General features: G+C 41.1%; 1 protein-coding gene across 1 annotated transcript in view; it reads left to right on the top strand.

Annotated features, from left to right (window-relative positions):
• Positions 1 to 18956, top strand: part of man1a1 (mannosidase, alpha, class 1A, member 1) — a 96739-nt gene that overhangs the window by 65839 nt on the left and 11944 nt on the right. The window contains exon 5 of the mRNA XM_087805286.1: positions 12640 to 12734. Coding sequence (XP_087661412.1) covers positions 12640 to 12734 — 95 coding nt within the window. The remainder of the gene's footprint in view (positions 1 to 12639; positions 12735 to 18956) is intronic.

The raw sequence follows: 18956 nt of genomic DNA, 5'->3' as shown, positions 1-18956 counted from the left end.
TCTAACAAAGCAGTTTAAAAATCTAAAACAATACACAGTTAAATATATATATATACTTTAAAAGATCAAGACACATAAGACAAACACAGGAGTCCCAGAAAATCAGGAAAAAAGCACAAATAAAAATGTCTTCAGATGGTTCTTGAAGGAGTCAGTAGATCATCAAACACAGAGGAAGATCGTTCCAAAATTTAGTGGTAATTTAGATTAACAGTCTGGAAGGATTTCTCTCCTCTGGTCCGGAAGTGTGTTCAGGAACCATCAGTAGATTCTGATCCACAGACCTCAGAGCCCGAGCTGGGGTGTAAGGCTGGATCAGATCACTGATGGAAGGTCTGACCATGAATAGATCTGAAAGTAAGAACCAGAATTTTAAAATTGATCCTGAAAGAAACTGGAAGCCAGTGAAGAGTTTTAAGCATCGGAGAAATGTGAGTTCTTCTACTAGAGCGAGTCAGAATTATCGCTGCAGAGTTTAAGTTACTCCATATTATGTGGCTTTAACTAATTAATGAGTAGAATAAGCATCTTCCTGTTCATCCACTTTATTTTTAATTATTTTAGATGAATTGCAAAATAAAATGATAAATCTGTAATTTTGACAAAAAGATAGCTTGAGGTTTCTTGGATGCAGCTGTGGTTCTAAGCGTCATCGCATGACTTCATTATTTCATCGTTGCATATAACGTTACACCTCCGAAAATCTTGATTTTGTTAATCCAGCTGCGAGTGTGTTGAGGGATAAATGAGCTGAGTGAAGTAATTACCTAAAAGGCTTGAAGAGACGACACTAGCCAAATGACCAAGATAATGAAAAGCACAGCAGGAAGAGACGAAGAGAAAGAGTCGGACCATGTTGCTGGAGAAATGGGTTTATAATCAGGAGAGGACGAACAACTGCCGGGTTCTGCTCCTGCAGGGTTGAGCGAGCCACGTGTTTGTCTTGGAACCTTATTCGGGATAAATTCATGAAATATTTGCTTTCTTACAAAAAAATGTTAGCTTATTGAAAATAGACAAATAGTTTAAATAAGTGAAATAAAATATAGTTTAGTTGTATAGTTTTTTATATCTATATTGATTAGATAAGATGACGAAGGACTGAAAACAATACATTTTAAAACAAAAAAAATTAAAGGGAATTAAACTTCATTGGGTTTTTTCTGTAAATACATTTAAAATGGGTAAACATATGAATAATTAAATATTATTTCATAAAACTATCTGAAAATATTAAAAACAGAATATCTTAAGGTCATATTTATTCTATTTTTAAAAAAAAAAGAAAAAGAATATATTAATATCACTAAATACAATAATAATATGATAATAACATTAAAACTGGCAATTTCTGAGGTAACTGCAGAAACTAGTCAACAAACCAACAAATGTCCCGGTCAATTTCCAAATCAAAAGGCATTATTATAGTTGAATTACACTTGACACAGCATCTTCAAGTGGGCAGAGCTCCCGTGCAGACCAGCTGACACACTGATAGAAATAATAAACTCTTGAAAAAATAATTATAATCTAATATGCAGTATTTATTCAACTTACAACGCCAATAACACAAAAGAATACAAATAACACATTACTAAACAATCGATGAAAACCACAGAGCGTGAACTTGATTATAAAAAGTAAAACATAATAAAACAGGGCATTGTTCTCTTTAAGTCGATGATTTTGCATTAAAATGAATGTCAGCGTTAATAGATTCATATGTTAACTCAAAAGAAAAGAACTCATTATTTCACAAAAAAAAAAAATGATGTAGAAAAAGTATACTTTGACATTTCTTGCTCGAAAAAGTTGTAAGAACAGAATGACATCAAAACAGTTGCCCCTCTGGTTGTTGTTCTCTCCTGCAGTTTATTAAAAATGTAGACACTCTGCTCCGACCCGGCAGCAAAAACCTCCTGCAGGCGCCTGATCTGCTGGAAGCCGACCCCGGCGTGATCCATCCCGGACTCTGTGTAACAAAGGTCACCGCAACAAGCTGACCGCTGACACGCCGGACATACAAACCCCAGCGTGATGTGATGTGTCGGGAAAGGGCGATGAAGCTTCTTTCCTGAGGAAATCTAGTCAACACACTGAGAGAACTGGCGAACACAACCAGCACTTTCCTCTGCTCCAGTAAAGCTGCTTAACACACACACAAAGTGAATGTTCTTTACCAAGCGTTGACAATTAATGTCCAGGATCACCATCTTAATCTGTTTATGGCGAGAGGAGAGGAAGACGAGGATGATACACTCGCTCCTCTCCTCCGAGTCTTGAACACAGCTGTGTGTCTAAACGGCTCAACGTTACACACCACAAATATACCATTTATCGAAATTGAGAGCAACTTCGGTTCAAACGGAGCCCGAGGTGACAGACGCGACGTGGAAGCCAAGTTCCTGTTTCAAGGCCATTTAACTTTCATGAGCGTGCTGAAACTGAAATAGTTTTTCTTTACAAAAGAGACTCTAAATTGCTAGTTTTCACCATGAGAGGCGAGATAAGTGCACTTTGAAAGTGAAGACATTCAAATGTGAGTTGTTTAATTGTCAACAACGTGAGGAAGGAGGCTTTAATTCGCAATTCGACAAAGTTCAAGAAGAAGGATGTTTCAAAGTTTTCCAACATTTCGGAGGAGAAGGAAAGGAAAAGAAATAACAAATAACAAACACCTGTAAGTAAATAAGTAAAGGATCCTGAAATGTGACTTGAAAAGTAAATGTTCTTGTAAATGAAAATATACAGTGCCTAGCGAAAGTACTCGGCCCCCTTGAATCTTTCAACATTTCGCCACATTTCAGGCTTCAAACATAAAGATATAAAATTTTAATTTTTTGTCATGAATCAACAAGTGGGACACAATCGTGAAATGGAACGAAATTTATTGGATAATTTAAACTTTTTTAACAAATGAAAACTGAAAAGTGGGGCGTGCAATATTATTCGGCCCCCTTGCGCTAATACTTTGTAGCGCCACCTTTTGCTGCAAGTCGCTTGGGGTATGTCTCTATCAGTTTTGCACATCGAGAGACTGGAATTCTTGCCCATTCTTCCTTGCAAAACAGCTCGAGCTCAGTGAGGTTGGATGGAGAGCGTTTGTGAACAGCAGTCTTCAGCTCTTTCCACAGATTCTCGATTGGATTCAGGTCTGGACTTTGACTTGGCCATTCTAACACCTGGATACGTCTATTTGTGAACCATTCCATTGTAGATTTGGCTTTATGTTTTGGATCATTGTCCTGTTGGAGGATAAATCTCCGTCCCAGTCTCAGGTCTTTTGCAGACTCCAACAGGTTTTCTTCCAGAATGGTCCTGTATTTGGCTCCATCCATCTTCCCATCAATTTTAGCCATCTTCCCTGTCCCTGCTGAAGAAAAGCAGGCCCAAACCATGATGCTGCCACCACCATGTTTGACAGTGGGGATGGTGTGTTCAGGGTGATGAGCTGTGTTGCTTTAACGCCAAACATATCGTTTTGCATTGTGGCCAAAAAGTTCGATTTTGGTTTCATCTGACCAGAGCACCTTCTTCCACATGTTTGGTGTGTCTCCCAGGTGGCTTGTGGCAAACTTTAAACAAGACTTTTTATGGATATCTTTGAGAAATGGCTTTCTTCTTGCCACTCTTCCATAAAGGCCAGATTTGTGCAGTGCACGACTGATTGATGTCCTATGGACAGACTCTCCCACCTCAGCTGTAGTTATCTGCAGTTCATCCAGAGTGATCATGGGCCTCTTGGCTGCATCTCTGGTGACCCCTCAACTTCAAGTTCTGCTGAACAAGAAGAAGAGGGTGTTTGCTTCAGGGAGCAGAGAGGAGCTTAAGGAGGTCCAGCGTGAACTCAAGAAGGCGATCAGGATGGCCAAGGACGAATACAAGGGGAAACTGGAGGAGCAACTGGCGCAGGGCAACACAAGGGATGTGTGGAAAGGCCTGAAGAACATCTCAGGTCATGGCCAGAGTGGAGCCAGAGCCACAGCAGGGGGAGACCAAAGATGGGCCACTGAACTGAACCAGTATTTCAACCGGTTTGATCAGGGCCCCCCTCCCCCCTCCACCTCTGCCCCTCACTCTTCACAAAGCTGTTTTTCCCCTGCTTCAGCCCCCTCCCCCCAACTGTTCTCACCTCCAAGCCACCTTTCTCCACCCCAACAAGCCCTACTGCCTCAGCTGCCCAACCCCCCACAGCCACCTCTCTCTGTTACATCTGAACAGGTGAGGAGAGAATTAAGGCGACTGAAGATCAGGAAAGCTGCTGGACCAGATGGACTCAGCCCCAGACTGCTCAGGGACTGTGCTGATCAACTTTGTGAGTTGGTCACACACATCTTCAACCTGAGCCTCAAACTGGAGAAGGTCCCGGTCCAGTGGAAGACCTCCTGTGTGGTTCCGGTTCCCAAGGCGGTACACGCGAAGGAGCCGAGCCACTTCAGACCAGTCGCCCTGACCTCCCATCTGATGAAGACCTTGGAGAGGCTGGTACTCCGCGAGCTACGCACGACGGTGAGCTCTGCGTTGGATCCGCTGCAGTTCGCCTACAGGCCAAAGATGGGGGTGGACGACGCCGTCATCTACCTGCAGCACCGGGCACTGACTCATCTGGAAGCCGCCGGTAGCACTGTGAGAGTCATGTTTTTTGACTTCTCAAGTGCTTTCAACACCATCCAGCCGGCGCTGCTAAGGAAGAAGATGGAGGACGCAGGAGTTGGGACACAGCTGGCAGCATGGACGATGGACTACCTCACCAACAGGCCGCAGTATGTGAGGCTGCAGGACTGCAGATCTGAGGTGACCATCTGCAGCACCGGGGTGCCTCAAGGGACAGTGCTGTCACCTTTCCTTTTTTCCCTCTACACGGCGGACTTTACCTATGACTCCAGCAGCTGTCACCTCCAGAAGTTTTCTGACGACTCGGCCATTGTGGGCTGCGTGTCTGGGGGGGGCGAGCTGGAGTACAGGTCAGTCATCAAGAACTTTGTTGACTGGTGTGAGAGCAACTACCTTTGCTTAAACACCGGTAAGACAAGGGAGATGGTGATTGACTTTAGGAAAAAGTCCCCACCACATCAACCGGTGAGCATCCAGGGCTCGGACATTGAGCTGGTGGACAGCTTCAAATACCTGGGTGTTCACCTCAACAATAAACTGAACTGGTCCACACACATCAACGCCGTGTACAAGAAGGGCCGAAGTCGCCTCCACGTCCTGGGGAGACTGAGGTCCTTCGGAGTGTGCAGACCACTTTTAAGGACCTTTTATGACTCCGTGGTAGCCTCTGCTATCCACTACGCTGTGGTCTGCTGGGGAGCAGGCAGCACGGACCGGGACAGGAAGAGACTGAACAGGCTGGTCACGAGGGCCGGCTCTGTCCTGGGCCGCTCGCTGGACTCGGTGGAGGAGGTGGGAGAGAGGAGGACACTCTCCAGACTATCCTCCATCAGGGACAACGCTCTCCACCCACTGCACCTGACCGTGGAGGAGCTGGCCAGCTCCTTCAGTGGCAGGCTCAGGCACCCCCAGTGTAGGACGGAGCGTTATAGAAGGTCCTTCATCCCAACTGGTGTCAGGATATTTAACTCTCTACTTTAAATATCCTGATGCTAATCCGTAGCGTGTTTTTCTTCTTGTGTGCTTTTTATTTTATTTTTTTTCCGTTTTTTATTTCTATTTTATTTTATTTTTATTCTTTTATTTTTGTTAATAGTGTCAATTTCTAATTTTGTAAATAATTTGTATATTTTTAAGATCGTTTTTATTTTATTTTGTATTATCTCTTGTACTATTTCTTTCTCCTTGCACTTTATTTTCTTCCAACTGCGCTGTTGTGAAAGTGTGTTTCCCCTCTGGGGATGAATAAAGCTTTTTCTATTTCTATTGATCAGTCTTCTCCTTGTTTGAGATGAAAGTTTGGAGGGACGGCCGGGTCTTGGTAGATTTGCAGTGGTCTGATACTCCTTCCATTTCAATATAATTGCTTGCACAGTGCTCCTTGAGATGTTTAAATCTTTTTGTATCCAAATCCGGCTTTAAACTTCTCCACAACAGTATCTCGGACCTGCCTGGTGTGTTCCTTTGTCTTCATGGTTCTCTCTGCGCTTTAAACAGAACCCTGAGACTATCAAAGAGCACGTGCATTTATACGGAGACTTGATTACACACAGGTGCATTCTATTTATCATCATCAGTCATTTAGGACAACATTGGATCATTCAAAGATCCTCACTGAACTTCTGGAGTGAGTTTGCTGCACTGAAAGTAAAGGGGCCGAATAATATTGCACGCCCCACTTTTCAGTTTTTTATTTGTTAAAAAAGTTTAAATTATCCAATAAATTTCGTTCCACTTCACGATTGTGTCCCACTTGTTGTTGATTCATGACAAAAAATTAAAATTTTATATCTTTATGTTTGAAGCCTGAAATGTGGCGAAATGTTGAAAGGTTCAAGGGGGCCGAATACTTTCGCAAGGCACTGTATAAGAAGTCAAATAATGTATTATCACCTTACAAAATATTTTGAACATTTTGAGATGTTATTTATTCACCAGATATCAAAATACTTTATCTCGCACTATAAGAAAAGACGAGCCTTCGATGAAACAAGTCATTTAAAGTCACCCTGTAAAGTGAAACTGCAAATGGCTCTTCTTCAGGTGCTGGAGAAAGAGTAGCTGCTCTGAGACAAGTTTTCTGATGCATTTTTCTATTTTTAATCAATTAATACAAGAGCCACGAAGAAGAAATAAGATTATCGCATGCAAAAAGAAAACCGATTCCTGAAGATGGCAGAGGAAGCAAAAGACTTTAAGAAAAAATGTGTGAAACTTGTTTAAAAAAAAAAGAACTTCCTGTTTACTGTGAGCCGCTCAAGTCACCGATCATCCGCTTTCCAATGGAAAACTGATAAAGTGACTCATGTTGATGTCGTCCCTGGTCACACAAACCTTCAGGGAGTCTTAAAATAAACTCCTAATGGAAAAAAATGTTATTTCCTGTCATCCCTCCGCCTTTAAATCTGATTGTACTTTTGACGTAGCGAGCGGCTGCTAATCTCATCTGCAGATTGTGCATGAAGACGTCTGATGTAATGAGATTAACCCGATGAGCTGGGACAGGCAGGAAGTGTGCTAATCCCTCCTGAGTTCTACAGTCCCTTCGACAACTACTTTATTCTTCCACCACCATTTTTTGAGTCTTTTCCTGGCTTCATTTCCCTGTTAGCGAGAGAATTGGTTTGATCCACTAAAGTGTCTCCGGTTCATGTGGGAGTAAGTCTTGGGTTTCATCACTTCCACACTGGGTACTTCAATCCGATCAGGGGGATGAGGGAAGGTGTCTTTAGAAAGACCCGTATCTGTTGTTGTGACGCATTGGTGGAGATATAGGGGGTCAAACCCTGTCAACAGTCCGAGCAACTCACCTCAAACGGATTCCTTCTGTACCAAGACACGGGTGTGTCAGGTTAAGATTCACCGGCAATTGTTAAGATGTTTGGTCCGATCTAGCTTCCTGTTTGGTTTGATCTGAATGTGTATCTGTTGTGTATCTACAGGGAAACATCGCGTGTCACCTTCCATGATCTTGCTGTATCACGGATGTATTATTTTGCACACAGTACTGCATATTTAACTATATTGTAGCAAGCTGTCGTCAGGAAACAAGCTATAAGGACATCCTTGTCTGTTATACTCTCTTACAAAGGTTGTTTATTTTAACATGAGATAATCTTGATCACAACCACAGACCTTACTCATGGTGCCGACAAATCAGTGATCTCCCATGATGCCTATCTTCATACCACTATTTTTAGTGATCGCTGATTGGTCGCTAGAAGCGTTGTATTTTAGTTCTATGTGGATGTTGCTATGTTTAAAGTGATCAACCGCTGTGATCGGTTGGCTGGGCGGCAAAGCATCACGGATTCTGTTCAGGCCACAATTACTGTTAATGTTGAGTTTAATACATTGTTAATTTTAACAACGAAGAAATCCAATGATCACTATTTCTCCCATTTCGTTTACTAGGTGGGGTTTTAAGAACAATTGAATTTAACGGCTTCTGTCCGTCAATGGCCATGTTTGACTCATGACCACTTCCTGTATCGCTACTCATGAAAGTAATGTAGGACTAAAGGAATCTTTATTTTTTTTATTTTATCTATAAGTATTGTATTATATTGGATTAATAATGTGTGTCCTATTGTAGTCACTTGAGTCTTGTGTGGTAGGTTGTGTTTTTGCAAGAATCTGGCAACATGATGCATATCACGATACAGGGGCAACAAAATGATATATTGCGACTCTGTAGAAATGAGGATACATTTGTAGTATCGTCCGAGTACTACATTTAATTTGTTTTGAAACAAAAACATATAAAAAAGATTTTTTTTGGAAAAGCTGCTGACTGTATCCTCTTGTCCTCAGTCATCGCTGGGAGGTCGCATGATTTCCTTGTTACTTAAGCTGTGGAGGACTTAATGACTGCCATCTAGTGGCCTGGAAGTTTAATAAGCAAGTTTTATATATATATATATATATATATATATATATATAAAAAATATATATTTTATAATACAATACAATATTATAAAAACGCATACATACTGTTGAATGACACTGATACAGTGAACAGTTTCCTACACCCCTAGCGTCGGGGGAACCAGAAACTAAACGCACACAATGTTGCTTTAGGAAGTAGTGAATAAAATAGATTTGTGACTCACATGAGCTGCACATTTTAAATATATTCACTTTTTACTTCAGAAAGAGACTCGTGTCTACACAATCTTTGTTGACACCGAAGAGGAACCTTCCAGATCTCCAGTCAGTTGTTTTAATCTCACGCGTCCCTCTGGGCCTCGTCGGAGGCTTTGTTTCTTCTTCCCGTCCACTAGAGCGTAACGACGAGGCCTTCTCTCCACAGTCTTCTGACCTTATCTTCAAGTTGCACCGGATCACTCCGAGCGCCTGTTCGCCTTGTTACTATCGCCTGGGGCTCGTGCGTGATTGACAGGAGATGTACCACCAGTCTATCAAGACAGCAGCCCTGTCTTATCACAGGTTAGACTTCGACGTGCTGATTTACCTCTTCCTGCAATACTTGAGAAAGTGTCATGAAATTAATCTGTGTCCTAGAGTGAGGAAGAGAATTCTCTCCATCAGGAAGTAAAAAAAACATACATATTTAACTCAGCTGTGAGACGATAACTTCACAATCATAAAATACTATTTGTTACCACTGGAGACGCAACATTGAGAGTCAGCCACACCAGAGAGGCGTTCCTCAGGGGTCTAACTTTGGACCTACGTTCAGGTCCTCTTCATAACTTCTAGTTTTCTCATATTTATTATAACTAGTGACTTGAGGATTAAACCCAACATTTTTTTTTTCTTTGAGTCATAAAGAGATAAAGGTGAAACGTGAAAGAGTCCGGCTCTTGAGTCACAGTTGTTTTGATTCATATTCATTTCCTCCTCTTAAAGAATCATCTGAGCAACGGTTTTGCATTTGAGTCAAGCACTTGAGAGATTGTTGTCTGAATCACTGTCTGTGTAGCAATTTGAGTCACAGACGATCTCCTGGATATGTTTGATTCATGAATTGTCATCATGGCGGCTATTGTGAGTCGAGTCCCAGGGATCTGCATAGATCTTTGGAATTGGCAAATTAACTCTTGAGTCAGTTGCAGTTGTAAGGAGTCGACACGGCAGCTTTTTTTTCTCAAGTAACTGGGATTCAATGATTCCATGAATCTGACTCACTTCCTGTTTTCTTTATCTATGTGTCAACTCCTTTACGCATATAGAGTTCGATCGACTTCCTGTGAAGCGATTATAGTCACTGCGGCTCATTTAGATGTGTTTTACATTTGTTAAAGTTTCCAGTCGATGTTTATGATATGAATCTGAGTCACTTCCTGTCACTTTTGTAAAGAGCTACTTCCTTTAATCTGAAGTTTCATTTAATGTTTGAACATGTCCAGGAGTTTACCAACCACCAGATGTAGCCGTTAAATGAGTCAGACTTTTGTATCTTGAGTCAGAGACTCGCATGGACACGGAGTTCTTTTGAAGGTCCACTCGCTCCAGGCTTCCCCCCTCAGGGCGCCTGCATCGGTTTTGGGATCCAAACATCAGAGGTGAGGTAAAGGCCTCTGTGGTCCTGAAGCTCTGTTTGATGACCAGAACCCCCCGCGTGCCCTCCAACCTGCTCCGAGACTTACAATCCAATTACATCAGCGATCTCGTAGGCTTTGGTGGGTCTGTGCCGGAGTCGGTCTGATGTCTGTTTGATGTCAGACTCTCAACTTCTCAGCCGGGCCTCTTAAAACCTGCTTCTGACAAAGATTGTGTGCATCTGAGGATTTGTTTTTGACGAGCAGCCTTGCTCAACACTTCGGCAACGCACTGACTTAAAGGAGTTTGTTCTTCTTGTCGATCCGGCGCCCGCGTTAACAACTGCTTCTTTCTTCGGTTCTGCCGTGGCTTGTTAACAGACATGTCTTCAGAGAGCTTTGGTTTTCATTGACAAACCTGACCAACAAGTCGTTCATGTGCTCGATGTGAGACGCAGTCGTAATTTGGATGAGTCATTAGAACACACCAGAACACACAACTTTGATATGAACAAAACGAAAAAACCTTTACTACTTTTTTTTTAAACATGTAGAGTCGAGGGTTGTAACTGTCAAATGAATTTAAGCCTGTAGACTCCTTTCTACTATGTGCTAAATTGTAGCCAACACAACAGATATCAACTATAACTGCATTTACCATCATTTTCTAAAATACTCCAAAAAATCCAAGCTATGTTTTCATTTTACCAACTGACCTCGACTTTTCTGTGATACACAGACCTAAAAAATACATGGAAATATTCGTAAACTACTAAGCTGCCCCACAAGTCACCATGGTATTACTGTGTGCATTCTGTAGTATTACTCTGCGAGGAGTACTTCGTTTATTTTGTTATTTACGAACGTTTTAAAATCCTGTATAAGTACGTAAGAATAAAAATTGATGACATATCTACATTTTACATGACAGCGAGACAAACGCAACTCTGAAATACACACAACAAAAACACACAACTGTGATAGGCGCACCAACAAAAAGCACATCTCTGAGATACACACAACAAAAACAACACACTGGGATGTGCAAAACAAAAACAAAAAACATTTTAAACACACGCAACAAAACAACAAGTTTAGAGATACTCTAAACAAAACAAAAAAACATCATGAATAAGTACACAACATAAAACTCACTTAAGATAAACACAACTCACAAGACCTTGCCCATTAAAGTACCAAAACACAAAAGCACACCTCTGTGATTCGTTCAACAAAAACTACTCTGAGACACACACAACAATAACGCACAACTATGATAGGTGCACAACAAAATAAGAATACCTCTGAGATACCCACAACATAACCTTAACATGGTCCAAACAAAATAACACAACTCTAAGATACGCACAACGAAATTCAAACTCAGCCCAAAGCGCACACCCCTGAGATATATACAGCAAAAACAAAAGAATACTCTGAGGCGTGCAGAACAAAAACACACATTTTCTCAGAGTTGCAACACTGTCTGGGGTAAAGCATTAATGTACACACATGTTCAATAACAAACGCACACACACATGTCAGGAGGTAAATTCTCCTGACGGATACTTTGGCGGGAGCAGCAGGTGTGAAACCTGATTATCAACATGAGTTTTTACTAATGGCATCTTCTACAGTACGTTGTGTGTATGTGTGTGTCTTTGTGTGTAATTCATTTACTTATTGAGGCTCGTTGGCACTTTGCTTGATGGCCTTGGACACCGGGTGTGTTTAATTTATTCCTCCGTGCGTCCCAGCGAGTGTTTTTTATTCCTCCCCTCTGTGTTCCCAACATTATTAAAGACATTAATCACGGCGATCTGACGCCTTGTTACGACACAATCTGGCCCCACAGCCTCCTGCATCAGTCGCACACAAACATTGCAATTTGTCTTCCAACGAAACCCAACCTATGAACCGAACCAAGAGTTTAGGAAGTTCCAGAGTCCAGCGTCAAACTTCTTTCACCTCAGATACTTGACGTTTATTCAGCCTGGTTAACAGTTTTGACACTAAGATGATTCCATATCACACTGTTTTATTTTATTTATTTTATTTTTTTGTCATTAACTCAACGCTCGTACGTCAACACACTCGCAAACCCTCGTACTGCTTGTAACAATTAGTGTTTTTACTAATATAAAATAATAGTAATGACCGTATCATGGACAAATAATAAAGTATTTGACATTTAGTGGTTAAATACTACATTTTTACAATATATATAATCGTTTTTTCAATGAATAAACAGACATTTAGTTCTTAAAGTTATGTTTTTATTAGATAGATAATGAAAAAGTATTTAATATATCATATAAAAATGACTCAAATTGTTAAATTCTTTATTTATATGTTTAAAAAAAAAAAGACCAATTCAGAGTCAAAGTTCAGGGTTCGACTCTGAATATGTAAATGTTGTTTCGGGTCATCAGACTCAACTTTATTTCAGCATCGAGGTCAGGTGTTTTGGGGGCGTCAAAAAATGTAAAATCAAAATAACGAGACTCTCTTTCATTCTCAGGTGTTCCGAAGAAAAGCAGTGGAGCTCGGAGAGAAGCTACTGCCGGCCTTCAACACGCCCACCGGGATCCCCTGGGCTCTTCTGAACCTCAAGAGGTACCGCACACACACACACACACTCACACACACACAGCCCTATGCTGGAGTCTGTTTTGATGGTGGATTGTTTAAGAATCTCCGGGGGCTGCTCACAACAGACTCTCACACCAGAGATGTTTTATTTCTCCGTGACAGAGTGGACGCGTCAGGCCACGGTTCTTTTAGCTCCTCATGCCTGACGTGGAGCCGGCGGCGGCACCGCAGCCCAAAATTCACTCTGAAGACAAACCGCAAGTTTCTGAGGCTGCTGACGGGGTCTTAGGTCGCTGTCAGACTTTATTAATACACTATCGCTCGCCAGCTCTGGGCGCTGACACACACACACACATAAACGCACAAACACACACACACAAACGCACAAACACACACTGCTGGACAGCAACATGAGTCAGAACAGATCTTTTGTAAATATGCTGCTGATTTTACTTCAGTTTTAAGAAAACTAAAATTGCTTAAGTTAGTTGTGTCCCTTTAATCATGACATTAATGATTAAGTATTAAATACTTTACTTACTTAGTACTGAAATGTAATGTAATATTAGCACCTGCTACCAATATTGGCCGCGTTTCCTGGATGGGATCGTTCTTAAGAAGGATATAAGGAACAGCTTTTTTTCCAGATATGTTCTTAACCGCCTTCTTAGGAGAACCTTAAGACACAGGCAAAGAAGCTTCTCGAGGGCTTTGGCTAAAATTCCATACATATTTTTTACTTGGTTATTTGGATTGAATAGCGTTATGTTAAAGCGTATTTTCTCATTTCATTAAAACATTCCTATGCCCTTGAATGCATCGTTTGCGAACAACAACTGATGTAGCAGAAGTGATGCCTTGTTTGTTTCTCTCGTCTCTACCACATACTTACTGTTTATATGTTGATTTATTTTAGAGCGTGAATGAAAGTGTGAGTTTAATGTTGTTTCACTGATTAAATAGACTCCAATAGATTATTTAATATTAAGCGGTTTAATCATGGTAGTACTATAAAGTCATACATGTATGTGTTTGGAAAACTTGTTGTGTAGTTCAATACAAAAGTTGTTTTTATTCTCTAAGAGATTTGTTTTATTGTAGAGGACGTAAATGTCCTCTACATTCACACAAAAATGAAATACTCATATTTGCCAGGGGTGTAAGAATATAAAACGATAAACGTTTTATTGTAGAGGATATAAACGTCTCTATGCAGCTTGTTTACTGAACATTGGGTCGCTATAAAGGCTGTTAAGAGTGCGTCAGCTTAATCTTAGATTTCCTTCTTAGTGAAAAATGTTCTTAAGCTGAGAGTGAAACCTGGCCATTATCATTGGTACATTTAAAGCTATTGAATAAAAATTTACTAACGTACTGTAAAGAATTTAGTTGTAAATAAAAGAAAATGTGAATCACATTTTGACAAAATAATTTATAATGATTATATACTGTGGTATGTGTAATGTAAGTTCTCCTTTAGAGAAAAAGTTACCATCAAATTCCTTTTTTTACAAACGTCAGTTTTTCTCCGACGTCTCTAAGTAATTGTTGATAATCTCTGTTCCTTATCTTATCTTAAACTCTGCCCTCTTTATAGCTCATGGTATCAACATAAACAATATTTAGTAATAAATAAAAGTCTAAAAGTACAAAGAAACTTCACAACTAATTTAAACAAATCTAAAAAATATTCTCTCCTCAGAGAGAATTCAAAGCAGTTGTCAAGAGAACAAACTTGGGGGTCCACATGTTTGTTTAACTCCGTCTTTCTCCACCAACCCTTTCCATCCAGAAGGAGGAAAAAAACTGTGGTTGTTTTCTTAAATTCGTGCGTGCGTGCGTGCGTGCGTGCGTGCGTGCGTGCGTGCGTGCGTGCGTGCGTGCGTGCGTCTCCAGAGGCCTCTGCAGATTGAAGCTGATGATGACTTTACCTGCATGACTGAGCTGTGACACACACACACACACACACACACACATCGTGCATCAGTGATCAGAAGGTGCATGAGAGTCTCTCTTTACTCTCTTCAACCCTGAGCTGCTTCTTGAAAAATATGTTGGTGGTGAAATTAATCTAAATTTAATTGTCTCAGTTAAGCTCCTGCCGTGTTCCTCACACCTCCACCTGTAGACCTTGATTTGGACGCCAACACTTCATTCCATTTTTTGCTCCTGTGCCAGGCTCATTAGACTCGGGGTAACTGGGAGCCCGGAGTCCGCCCACGTAACCTTGACCCAAATAGTAGAAGAAAGATCCGTGAAACCAACCGGCGTGTTTCAGACCTAATTATCTTCTGCTTTCATCCTCATTGCTCCGCTCCCTCTTTCTTTCTTTTGTTCTACAAACCCTCTTTTCTCCACCGGTCCGTCCTACCTCCTCATGCTGGCCCGGAATGTTCTTCTGATCCAGGACAGTCCATCTTCAGTTACTCAAACACCGTCTGCTTGAGTCTTGGTACCTAGCCACCTAGCTCCCTTTATGACTAACGCGCCACCTACAAAACTACATAATCACAGCAAATCTGTACTTCAACCTACCGACCACCCTAGCTATTTACCCTAAATATACCTATGCACCTCACCTGCCTTCCAGCTGAAAGACCAACCTACCCACTCATATCACTGACCAACTGAACTTCCTAAGTACCTTTCTTACAGCCGACCTGTGCACCTAATCTACCTAACCCACCTTGCTTACCTTTCTAACAACATAACCAACCTAACCACTCACCTCTCCAACCTTTCTTTCTACCTACTGATCAACTTACCTTTGCAACTCACCTAACTTCTAATTAACAGACTTTAACCACTCATCCTATACTTAAAACCTGCTGACGAACCTACCTTTGCACCTCTCTTACCTTCTAACCAACATACTTAACTACTGATCTTACCGACCCTACTTTCTACCTGCTGACCAACCGACCTTTGCACCTCACCCACCTTCTAACCAACAGACTTAACTACTGATCTTACCGACCCTAATTTCTACCTGCTGACCAACCGACCTTTGCACCTCACCCACCTTCTAACCAACAGACTTAACTACTGATCTTACCGACCCTACTTTCTACCTGCTGACCAACCAACCTTTGCACCTCACCTACCTTCTTACGAACAGACTTAACTACTGATCTTACCAACCTTACTTTCTACCTGCTGACCAACCGACCTTTGCACCTCACCTACCTTCTTACGAACAGACTTAACTACTGATCTTACCGACCCTACTTTCTACCTGCTGACCAACCGACCTTTGCACCTCACCCACCTTCTAACCAACAGACTTAACCACTGATCTTACCAACCTTACTTTCTACCTGCTGACCAACCTACCTTTGTACCTCTCTTACCTTCTAACCAACATACTTAACTACTGATCTTACCGACCCTACTTTCTACCTGCTGACCAACTGACCTTTGCACCTCACCTACCTTCTTACCAACAGACTTAACCAATCATCTTACCGACCTTCCTTCCTGCCTTCTGACAAACTTACCTATGCATCTCAAGACATTCTAACCAATAGACAATAACCACTCATCTTACGGACCTTCCTTCCTAGGTACAGTCCAACCAGTCGACCTGCACAGCTCATCTTCCTTCCCAGCGACCTACGCACTCCCTCTTACTTACTTACCTACCAACCAAGCAATTACCTCACCTACCTTTCTTTCTACCTACCTTTCTTCCCCTTGACCAACCTATCTATGCATATGAACTATCTTCTTACCAGGTGTGACCTATCTACATACCTACCCATGCACCTCCCCTACCTTCCTACCTTTCACCAACCAACCCATCTACACAACTCACCTACTCCCTTGTCCTCGTACTACAGACCTACCTAAAACTGGTTCATATAAATCAGGAGATCTGTCGCTGTGTCCTCTGGTGACCAGTCTCTCTTCTAAAAGCTTCATTGAATGACACTTGCTGAGAGGGAGCTCACGCAGAGTCAGCATTGATCCTTCACCATTGATCTACCACAGTCCGTCCTGCCAGGAGAACATTTGTCGCTTCATTTGCCTTTTAGGCGTCTCGGTAAACATGAGCGGTGTTCAGTCCAGTTTTCCTCTCAAATTTATCGTCTTATTTATTTGGCTTCCCTCATTGTTTACCTCCATAAAAGAATTGTTAACTACATCCGCAGCCATAAAGTTGTCAAATATCTCTCGTTTCACTGTGATGTACGAGCACGAGTTGAAGGATACGGTTCAGGTTATATTTCATCTTCACGCGATGGGACTTGTCTGTCACTTTCTCGCCTTCAATCGGAAATAAATGTCAAACTTCTTTTTCTGGTTAAAACTTTACAGCTCATGAGATTTTCATGTTAAAAATACACTTTTGACTTGGTGATATGTTTAGCAGTTTGTTTGGTTTAGTTTATGGATTGTGTTTTGTTTTGTTTGGGTTTTTAAATGTTTTTATTAGCCAACAATAATAAGCCGGTTAATTCATTATCTAAATGTATTTTTTTAAATCGTCCTTTTTACTTGCAATACAGAATATATTTTGTGACATTTAAATGTATATAAGGTTGTAATTTAGCATTAGCAAATTAGCATTAACAATTCAACTTTAAGTTAATGGAATTCGCTGTTTCTGCAAGTAATATCACTTTTTAAAGATGGATGTTTCCAAAAAAGTATTTACAAGCTAATATAGTTCTGATTTAATTATTGAATAGCATTTAAACATGAGACTTTTCGCTTTAGCACCGTAACACCGTGGTTTTATTGCTTGCCAACAAAAACACTTTATTACTCACGATAATTTACACATTTCTTGTGTTTATAGCCGATTATATTTCCTGCCATCTGCTAGAGTTTTTTCATGCTTCTTGTGGCTGATTGGTTTCGCACGATTATTTCACAGACAGTGCTGTAGCGCCGCAAACTGTCTATTTCCCCCTTTTAAAAATGATTCACTTCCTCTTTGTCACACACACTTTCTCTGTTTCACTTCTGCAGTAGAACTTGACTGTGACCACTGTAAACCCGATACTTCCCTCTGAGTTAAACGGTATTTTTAGCCATTTTAAATGAGAATGTTTTCAACAGGTTAAACAAGAAAAGATGGATTGTAGCAGGGATTTTAGGATATGTGACTGTAATGACTAGTAATGCATGCAGGATATTTGATTTATCTGGATGATGACACTAGTATTTCAAATATATGGCTTTAACAAAGTGTTTTTTATTGATGCGTCATGGGCCTGTGTGTTTGCTCCCTGTCTGCACTCTCTTCTTCGCCTCTGTCCTGAATATCTATAAAAAAAAAACTACAAACCTCTCTATTTACCTACTTTCTTAAACATCTACTTATTGCAGTCTCTTGATGAAATCCATCACCAACTTTCCCTCAAATCTTCACTTTATAATTCTTCAAAAAACAAGAACACCTCGCTAAGCACTAATCGAATTGAACACGAAGAAGAAGAAAAGTCATTTTGGCAATCGTTCACGTATCCCTGTGATTATTATCCAGCCCTTGAGTGACTCATCAACCTCTCATCTCGAATTCATGATCATACATTTCGTTGCTTGACTGCGGTTCACTCATTTGTAACGGTCTCTGTCTGCTGATCTATTTCCTGTCCGTTGCATCAGAACGGCATTTGGCTAGCCCAGAGAAAAAACATCGATTTCTTTCGTATTTGTGTAAACATCTTTGGGAAAAGAAAAAAAAAGCAGAGAACATTTTATTGGGCGGCAGTAACGCTCGGCAGGAGACGCCTGTCATGATTTAAGACCTCTAATTAAGTAGCTAACTGTGGATCTCTCTCAATGTTCATTTCCCCCGGCGCCCTCTGGAGGAGCAGTCGGTGGAGGCACACAGACCAACAAAGGAAACACAAACAGTTCATAGCCAGATATTAATTCATTGACCCACCGAGGAGGGAGCGAGGGGGGTGCTTGTATCCCTGTCGGGTAATTTATGGAGATGAAATGCCTATTTGATGGTTCCAGGTGACTGCAGGTTCACTCCAGAATTAGAATCACATTTGAACGCACCAGAGGATATTAAAGTAGCAAGAAGCATTTTGTCACTTCGCCCTGACGGCCAGGAAACGGCTTGTAAAAGGGTCGCAAAGAGGGATTGGTCATCCCCCCAAAGAGGGCAATCAAACGGGCAGGTCGGACTGAGCACTTCTTTAAATTCAATCCACCTTATGCTTGTAAACTTTGTGGTCTTGTTTTTTCTCTTTCTGATGGTCTTTCTTGTGATTTTACTTGCGGTCT

Source organism: Callionymus lyra, chromosome 13 (assembly GCF_982586985.1).
Source record: "Callionymus lyra chromosome 13, fCalLyr1.hap1.1, whole genome shotgun sequence".
Taxonomy (NCBI): domain Eukaryota; kingdom Metazoa; phylum Chordata; class Actinopteri; order Syngnathiformes; family Callionymidae; genus Callionymus; species Callionymus lyra.
This window is presented reverse-complemented; position numbering and strand designations above follow the sequence as displayed.